This window comes from Arachis hypogaea, chromosome 9, assembly GCF_003086295.3.
Source record: "Arachis hypogaea cultivar Tifrunner chromosome 9, arahy.Tifrunner.gnm2.J5K5, whole genome shotgun sequence".
In the NCBI taxonomy this organism is placed as follows: Eukaryota; Viridiplantae; Streptophyta; class Magnoliopsida; order Fabales; family Fabaceae; genus Arachis; species Arachis hypogaea.
In genome coordinates, this window is record NC_092044.1 from 13,992,651 (window position 1) to 14,003,282 (window position 10,632).

Consider the following 10,632-nt stretch of genomic DNA (forward strand, 5'->3'; position numbering starts at 1 on the left):
ATCATTCATAACAGTTGACTTAAAGGTGATCAGAACACCAATATTAACCACCATTTTCAAAGGAATTGGGTCATGAATTTGGAAAGGTTCCTGACTCTCTGTCCCATTAGACTCGATGCGACCTCTTGACTTAGTCTTAACTATAACCACCTAACTAGACTTGCATGATCCCAAATAAGGCAAATAGTATACTTATCGTGCATTTTGAGGTAGAATAAAAGGATCATAGTGCCTATATTTTCTAGTCACATTTACTTCAGTGATATTGTAGTCCTTGTACTTTCGTGTTTCTTGTCGCGAACTTGGATCATACCATTGATATTTAAACACAAACACCTTGTATCTAGTGCGACCAAAATACTCTAATTGAATTATATTGTGCAACACACCATACCAATCAGAATATCCACCGCCTGAATTTTCACAAACCCAGACTCCGATGTTATCTATTTTCTTTTCAACCGACCGTTGTAAAAAATGGAACCGATATTCATTAACATTGTATATCGGGTAGCTTGTGCCCTTATTCATTGGACCCTAACTAAGTGCAAGTAGTTCCAAATCTATTGTATCAGCTAGATGCACTCTGACGTATTCTCTGAACCAATTAAGAAAATTGTTCAATGATGCCTCAGAATTTATTTCTTGGAATAACCTATGATAGGATAAATAAGAAACTTTCAGTGTAATGAAGTTTTGATTAGACGAGGAAGATAATATCTTACTAAGTGCAATAGTTACAAAAGCTTAAAAACTCACATCAAGTAGTAGAGTAAAACCTGGTCACAGTTAAGCAAGTGTACGACATCGATTACCTTTTTCTTTAACTAATAGTCATTACCTGCGCGCATTGCAACCCCTTCCAAAATAAATATTAGATACGTTGGTCCTCCTGACGAGGATTCTCTCCTCTCATCATTACTTCTAACTCTTGTTCTACGTGACTCAATATGAGACTCAATATAGAAGGAGACAAATACGGATGTTTCTTTAGTTATGAATGCTTCGTAGATACTATTCTCGATCTGAGCTATGTTCTTCATGGTGCGCTTGAATGATCCAATCATTCTCTCAAATGGGTACATCCACCTAAATTAGACTAGCTCACATAATCTTGCTTTATACGACAGGTGGATTACTAAGTGTTCCATGACGTCAAAAAGGAGGAAATATCCTCTCTAACTTACAAAGTATGATCAGAATGTTCTTCTCCATTACTGTGAGATCATTTACGTTAAGTTTTGGGGTACATAAATTCCTAAAAAATTACTTATTTCTATTAGTGATTTTCAAATGTTGGTAGGAAGTTCTTGGAAAGCAATGACTCCATAAAGGCATGACAACCATAACTCTTCAACCCAGCAAGCCTACCTTGTGAGACGTTTGTACACCTACCAAAGTTAGAGGAGTACATTGGAAAATCTCAGTCCTCTAATTCGTTTGTCCCATACCGTCTTTGTTTTAACCCACCGACCGTTATCAAGTCTTGTTAAGTTCAGATCTGGCCGTCTGCAAATGTTTATCAAGTCTAACTTTATCTTATTGTTATCCTTTATTCTCTCATCGTTCATTACCGTGTGCATGATATTATCAAACATGTTCTTTTCAATGTGCATCACGTCAAGACAATGTCGAAGTAAATTGTCTTTCCAATAAGGCAAGTCCCAAAATATATTCTACTTAGTCTAATTATGCTTCTACTGACACGATGCCAAACTTGCAAATCACTCAATCTCACGGGTGTCTCTTCTTATTCAGTTCTATTCTTCCTAAATGAGTCTTTCTTGTGCCAAAAAGGATGATTAATATTGAGGAACCTTTGATGAAAATTAAACCACAAATTCTTACTCATATTCATCAGTCAAAATACTTTTGTATCCTCTGTACAGATAGAACACGATATTCTGTCCTAGGTGGACCAACCTGGTAAGATCCCATACGCAGGAAAGTCGTTGATGGTTCACATCAACACAGTATGTAGTTGGAAGTTTATCTTGATTGAAATATCATACGTTTCTACACCATTAATCCACAACTCCATCAACTCATCCACCAAGGATTGCAAAAAGATATCTATTTTGGCTTTTGAATTTCTTAGACAAGTATGATACAAGTTAGAAATATGTATGGGTCCTTCATGCATATTTCAGGAGGTAGATTATAAGGAATCACCACTACAGGCTATCAAGAGTATGCGTTACCGAAATAAGAATTTTGTGCAAACCCGTCAGAGCACAAAGCTAATCTAACGTTTCTGGCTCGCTCACAAATGTAGAGTGGACCCTATTAAAGTACTTCCAAGCATCTCTATGTGACAGATGTGTCATAAAACTATCATCTCTCTTGTTATTATGCCAGGTCATATGAAGGACCGAATCCATCAATACATACAACCGTTTTAGTATAGGGATTAAGGACAAGTAGTGCATCCGTTTGTTTGGAATTCTCTTTAACCACCATTTACCAATCCGTTCTCTCTCTCGACTTGAAATCTCGGTGCATCACAAAATCTACAAGTAGTTAGATCTACATCCTCCTTGTAATATAACATACAACTATTCAAATAACAATTAATTTTACTAAATTTAGACCTAAGTTTGAAACTAACTTCTTTGCTTTATAGTGGCTTCGGGGGATGCCACTAGCCCCGACAGGTACTAAGTCGTTGTAAAGGGTGGCTCACTTATCAAAAGACTCTTGGGTGTGATTTGACCCAGGTTTAATACTCATCATTCTAAAATATGCAGACAATTTTGAATGAACAGACTTATTGTACAAGGGTTTCGTGACAGATTCTAATAGATGATAAAAGTTCTTTGCATCCAGGTTAGACTCTTATTCAGCATCTTCTGTAGTAGTAACACCTATTGCATCAAATACCATCTCGTTGTATCTCTCTTGATTACCCTCCCAATTCATTTCTTCCATATTTGATTCTTTAACCACCCAAACCCTCGTCGATCAATCCCAGCCATATTGAATTCGAGGTAGACTAGTTAATTCTCTGCTCATCCACTTTTTTGTATTTCATTCACATCCAATACCCATCCTTAAACCCATTATGGTAGAGGTGAAGTGTTATATCTGAAGGACCTAACCACTTAGTTAGCCCATACTTATAGCACGCACACCTAGATACCCCTTGAGACCTAAAAGGTTCCATGTTGAAGACATACGCCACGAATGCGTCAACCCCCTCAAAGAATTCACTGTTGTCTCTATCATGCATCCACAAACGATTACTTGAAATCATCTTGCAACAAACACCATAAATTCATCTAACAACACAACTTATTAAAATTTTTAGAAAATTCGACAGGCTGTCTCCTATAATTAGAATCTCCAACCAAATTTGGTTATTGTTTTCTCACAAACTAAACATGTTTTAAACGTTTTGACAGAATTTTTTCTTAATTCAAAAACCTCCACCAAATAAATTTAACAGTTTTTATGGAGAAAATAGCTGCAGATGTAAATTAGAACAAACGCGAATTCAATAACACATCAAATCCTAACCGTTCTAGTGCACAACCCCTTATAACTCCACAATTTTCTAGCAAACAAGTGTTCCGAGAAGGCGCCTCTATGCGACCTTCTCCCACTTCCATCTTAAAACACTATCCTAGAAAAAGTAAGTCAAATATAAAACTTAAATAATTGATTATATTTAGAGATAGAAAAACTTACCTGAAACTCAGATGCATAGAATATGAAAAAAGTGAACTCCAATTGATCTAAGAAAAATAACACCGTCCTAATAAAAAAGAAAACTTATTAAATTTACAAGGTAAAACTAATTCAACAAACTAAACAAATTCTTCCAACAGCTCAAGCACTCTCAATCTCACCATACTTAACCTACCTTAACTTAATTTAATTTTTATTTACATTAAATTAACATAAAAAATCCTAATCACAAACTTCATTATACTATTTTAATCAATAATTTGATAATAAAATACCTAACAAAACTCTTAACTCACAAAAAAAATGAAAAACTAAAAAAACTAAACCAAATCCTAATCACAAATTTCATTACACTAATTTAGTCAATAATGTGATAAAATACTAAAATAAAACCCTAAATTCACAAAAAAATTTGAAAAAAAAACTATACCAAATCCTAATCACAAACTTTATTATACTAATTTAATAAATAATTTCATAAATTACTTAACAAAATCCTAAACTCACATAAAAATTAAAAAAAATAAAAAAATATGCCAAAATTATCTCTAATAGTGGCGGCAGGATGGTGGAGACGTGGTGGTGACAGGAGGCGGCAGTGACCACGAACGCAAATAGCAGCAGCGTTCTTGACGGCTACAGTAGTGACCGACAACTCTAGCGGTAACAACGTCCAGTGGTGGCGGTAGCAGAGGCTCCAGCTGGTGGCGGTAACAGAGGTTCCAGCTGGTGATGGTGATGCCGGCAACTTCAGGGCAGAAGAGAGAAGACGAGAGGAGAGAGATAGATGAGAGAGAATGAGTTTTCGTTTAAATTTTATTCCTATTTTACCATCGAATTTACTAGCAGAAACGTTTGACGATAAATTGGGTAAACACAGCGTTTCACTAAAATGATATACCATTGGTCGAATCCACAGAAGATCTGTGAGTAAAGTTGGCGTCACTAAAATAAGATTTCATGTTACTTATTACTGTCGGATTTAGTGTCTGAACATAAAATCCGATGATAACTAATTTAAAAAGCTAAATCTAACTTGTTTCCATGCAAAAGTCACTACTAAATCTGATAGTAATAACTGCTGTTAAATCTGTTGATAAATTTGACAATATTTAATATATTTTTTATAATAGATATAACTTTATTTTGCAATTTGCATAGCTCCTCTATTGTAGCTAAATCTCTTCAAGTTGAATATAAATAGCCATTTATCTTGGAAAGTTGTTAATGGAATGTTGAATTTGGTTACATGAATTGTTATTTACTTATTTAAGATTTATAAGTTGTATTTTCACATACTAAAAGATGAAAAATTTGACTTATTTGCAAATATGATGAAAGGATCATTTTGATTTATTGGTTAACATTAAAAGATTATTTTGATTATTATCTCTATCTACTATTATATATGCCAACTTAAAAATTAACGTGCCACGTATAATTTTAATTAACGGTGTTAATTTATTTGGTGATTAATAATGGAAGGATCATTTTAATTTATGGTTTAAAATCAAGGAACCATTTGATTAGTTTAAAAATTAGAAGACCATTTTGTTTTTCGAGTTAAAACAAAGAGAACATTTTGATTGTTATCTCTCTTCTGAATATGTATAACGATAAAAATTACAAGAGTTGAATAACAGATTTAATGATCAAATAATGGATTTATTAAGTTTGAACTTTATTCTTATTCTTATGTCTAAGGATGTTTATAAAAATTTTAATATTGTTAAGATTTTTATTTTTGTTAACCGTTACTATCATGAAAATTTTACTGAACAAGAGAAGATTAATTTACTTTTTTAGATTCAGTATTTTATTCTTGATGTCCGTCAACTTCCAGAAATAAAGAATTTGTCAACTATTCATAAATTGTGTAGATGTTTAGTAGAAATAAAAAAATTAAAAGTGTATTACTTGATTGATAAATTAATTCGTATAATATCAACTCTTTCAGTTTCTACAACTACTACAGAGCGATCATTTTCAGCAATGAAAATAATGAAGACAAGATTAAAAAACAAGATGAAGGACGACTTTTTCGCGAATAATTTGGTTATTTATATTAAAAAAAATTGTTGAAAATTTTAGTTTTGATTCATTTATTGAATATTTCAAGTCACTCAAGACTCAAAAAGTACCATTATAAATAATTTTATATTTTTTATATGTAGAATTATTTATTTATTATCTTATTAGTAACCAACTTAAAGAATACTTATATTTATAAATTTTATTTTAATATAAATATTATTATGTAATTTTTTTGTTAAATTTTTTGCCTCTAATAAAATTTTTTTTCAAGCTCTGTCAATTTATTGACTAACAATAAACTTTTTAATGGAGCTACAATTCGTGATAGATTAATCATTAATTTGCTGAGAAATGCTCGGAGAAATTAAAAACAATTATATTAAAGAAGTAGCTCATTGATTTATCTTGATTTTTTTTGGTGACTTTTGATTTATCTTGATTGAATTAATTGAATCGATCATATAATATAATTATATATAATCCTAAAAAATTAAAATTAAATAAATATATAAATTACAATTTAATTGAAACTTCTAAAAGCATTTAAAATTAGTATGACAATGTTAGTAACTTAGTTTGGTGGCACATGAATACAAGGCCATGGAGCACAAGGTCCATGGTTTCACTGAACTTTTAGAATTAATAACAAAATCCGTTGTACTGTCCAAAAAAAATAAAAAAACAAAAAATCCATTGTCCTTTATTTACTCCTCTTCTTCAAGAAGTAGTGAGGTGGTATCTAGGTTCTTCTCACTACAGAAGGAATTGTGTTTCTCACAAAGTGCACTATATCTTCCTCCATGGATCTTAGCAAAAATGGCCTAAACTTATTTCATATTCAATTTTGCTTCTTTTGCATTTTTTACTTCTTCTTCTTCATCTTCAACGTTCTTTCCTTCTTCTCATGCAATATTTTTACAATAAATACATAAATTTCTTCTTGACAATAGATACATATATAAATTTTTATGGCAAATAAACAAATTTTTGTAAAGAAACATAAGAAGTGAACACAATTTTTTTTTGTTAATACATAAATCTTTTAAAAGGAAACACAATTTTTTTAAGAGAAACATAGGACACAATCACATAATTTTTTTTTACCATAAGTATATACTTTTTTTAACGGTAAATACATAATCTTTTTAAAGATAAACACAAAATATTTAAAAAAAATAGAAAGTAAACACATAAATGTTTTTTACAATAAATAGAAACTTCTTAAAATAAATATATATTTTTTAAGATAAACACGTAAATTTTTGAAAAGAAATATAAGAATTAATCGCATATTTTTTTTTACGATAAACTTATTGATTTCTTGAAAGCAAATATAATTTTTTTTAAAGAGAAATATGACAAACACATAAATTTTAAAAGAAAAATGACTAATTAAAAAAAGAGAGATCAAAATCAATGGTGCAGATTAAAAATGGACTTTCATAGGTCATACGTCATACCCTATAAAATTTAATAAGGAGTGTTAAGAAATTAGCAAATTTTATGATTTGTAATCATTAATTAATCATCATTAATATTTTTAATATTATGAAATTATATTTAATGGTGTAAAATTACTCACTTTTTTTTACTAATTAACTGCTGGACAAATTTTAATCAAAATACTAATTTTTAAAATTTTTTCAAATTTAATTAAAAAAAAGTAAAAAAAAAAACTATTTCCGGTTAGTGCGTTATGATATCATCAAAGCGAAAACTCAAAAATTGCCCGGCGTGATCAAATTACAATTTTACCATCGCTCATTGTTTCCCACATTAGAACACTCTAAATAATAACTGTCCTTATTTTCTAAGGTTGGGCTATTATATTGTCATTCAAAGAGAACACGGAACACTCAAATCATTTTGGTTACAAAAATAAAACACAATCAACAGTGTTGCCTTTCTTTTTCCCTCTTTCTTTCCTCCTCAGTCTTTCTTTGGGCACAATTCAAAGTTTGCAACTAACGGTTCTAGCTATCTCTGCTTAATTAGTATTTAAAACTAATTTTCTTCACGTTATTGCTAAATCTTTGTACCTTTCTACATTAATCTCCCTGGCTTGTACCTCCTTCATTAAGAAGCGTTAAGCCAGGGTGATGAACAGAACAACATTGATTTATTATTATAGTTATTAATTACCATAAATAATATAAACACAAGAATAATAAACTCATTTATTGAAAAAAAAAGGGATAAATTTACAAGAAAGATGTCAAATCTAGGTGGTGGATGTTTCTCTCCTGGTCGTGAAATAATTGAAGCTAAGCCTCGCCTTAAGAAGCAACGATCTAGGAACATTTTCAAGGTGGCATTATCAAAGATGAGAGGGCGATCTGAGAAGCCAAAGGCGATTCAAGTTGATGATGATGGATCAAAGAGTAACACGTGGAGGAAGCTTGTGGGGTCAATGAGGACATTGCAAATGCAAGATGATGCTGCGGATTATTATTCTTCGGCAGCAAGCAGCCCTTCAAACCCTAACATGGTGAAATCGCCATCCGTCGACCGATTTGAATCCTTTCCTAATTCTCCTCTCTCAAACTTCGCCTCGAGTAGCCGCTACTCTTCGGCCGTAGGGCTGGACAAGCTTGTAGAAAATGACGAGAGCCTAACCGAAAAAGAAGACATAACGAAGAAGCACGATGATGATCATAGTGATGGTGATGACATGATTGATGCCAAGGCAGAGGAGTTCATTGCTGAGTTTTATCTTCAAATGAAGTTGCAAAAATTCAATAAAATGGACCCTCATTATCGAAAGATTAGTCAGAGATCATTAGGTCTATGAGTTATTTATTCACGCCCACTTCACTACTCACATGAAGTTCTCCCATACGAAGGATGATAGTTAATTAAAAAAGAAACTTAAAATTCAATTGCAGTTAATTTTATATAAAGTTGTTAAATAATTTAATAAGTATGAGTAAATTATTATTTAACAATTTTTAACTATTAACTGCATATGAATTTTATCTAATTAAAAATAATACAATTTGCAATTTAGTCAAATAATAATATTAGAAAAATAAAAAAATTTAAATTTATCTTAACTTATTTAATATTTATTAATTTTTATAATAATTAATAAATATTAAATAAAATAAATTTTAATTATTTTTTAATTAATTTTTTTATCAAATAATATATTAAATTATCTAGCAATCTTCACTTACCATCTTCTACTTCATGTGAATAGTTTCCTTTTTCCATGCTGTTATCCACAATGCATGGAAAAGATAAAACACACCCCTTTTTTCCTTTTTAAATTTATTATATCTTGGTTTATTATGTATATATTCTTTAGAAAGATCGGGCAAATTGGAAGCTCGCCCTTCTCGAAGAATATGAACATTTATCTAAAAGATTATTGTACTTTAATTAAAGTAAAAAAAGGTTTTAGTAGTTAAATTATAGTCTTGTATTTCTAGCTAATTTAATCATTTTGATCCTTTAATTTATAAATTACATGCAATCTTATTTTGAAGAATATGTATTATAAAACATATTTAGGTTTAAGTGTATGCTAAGATTGGATTATATGTTTTCATATTATATTCATCGTGAATTGATTAAAGTGAATTAGGATATATATAACATGGATTAATTAAATTTAAATTTTTTTATTAATAATTATTTTTAATTAAGAATTTATTAGGTTAAGTTTCTTATGTTATTTTTATTTGCTATTATATTTATAGAATATTAAAACTACAAAAGTATAAAAATTATATTATTCATAAGTTATGTATGTGAAGTAATAAATAATATGATTATATTTAATTGGGTTAATTGACCTAATTCAATTTACATGGAATATAATGGATATTAATAAATCGAATTAACCTAATTTGATTTATTACTGAATAGTCCATATATAGTAAATCAAATCAACTTAATTCGATTTAGTACTGGCATAGATTATTAACATTTATGTTCTAAAGTTAATATAAAATAAAATACCTCCCATTTGGATTCAAATAAAATACCAGAAAAAATCAAAACGAATAAGAATAAATATCTAATTTTTGTGTTTTAGTTTAAATGTCAGAAAATCTATATTTTTATAAACTTATGAATTTATTTTAAAAATTTATTAAAAATTATCCATTGACTCATTAACATATAAAGAATTATTATCAGAACTTTTGATTTTAAAAATGTTAATATAAAGTATAGTCCTCCAAAGTGGCATAGGACTTAAAACTTGAATTTTTTTAGAGTTAGATATAATAGATAGTTATACATTATGATACGACTAGCTATATATATATATTTATATAATATGTAATTTGAGAAATAATATATTTAAAATTTTAATTGAAATTTTAATATATATAATTAAAACTTTAAATATATTATTTCTCAAATTACATATTGTATATAAATATATATAGTTAGTTATTTTATAATGTTTAACTTTCTGCTACTTCTGATTCTAAAAAAATTTAAGTTTTAAGCTCTATGTCACTTTGAAGTGCTATATTTTATATTAATTTTTTTAACATAAAAAATTTCGGTAATGATTCTTTACATGCAAATTAGTCAAGAGATAATTTTTAATAAATTTTTAGAAATTGTTTATTGTTCCGTTTTAAATTCATAAGATTATGAAAATGTAGATTTTCTTGAATTTGAACTAAAACACAAAAATTGGATATGTATTCTTATTCTTTTGATTTTTTTGATATTTTATTTGAATTCAAATGGAATGTGTATTTTATTTTATATTAACTTTAAAACATAAATATCGATAATCTGTACAAATACTAAATCGAATTAAACTAATTCAATTTACTATATATGAATTGTTCAGTAATAAATCGAATTAGTAGGTCAATTCGATTTATTAGCATCTACTTAATTTTCTTATAAATTGAATTAGATCAATTCAATTTACTAATATCTACT

General features: G+C 29.1%; 1 protein-coding gene across 1 annotated transcript; it reads left to right on the plus strand.

The window, feature by feature from the left end:
• The first annotated feature begins 7,735 nt into the window (after positions 1-7,735).
• LOC112712914 (uncharacterized) lies at positions 7,736-9,132 on the plus strand. Its single transcript, XM_025765774.3, has one exon. It carries the CDS (start codon positions 7,934-7,936, stop codon positions 8,510-8,512), a length of 579 nt encoding a protein of 192 aa, XP_025621559.1. The 5' UTR covers positions 7,736-7,933; the 3' UTR covers positions 8,513-9,132.
• Positions 9,133-10,632: the final 1,500 nt, after the last annotated feature.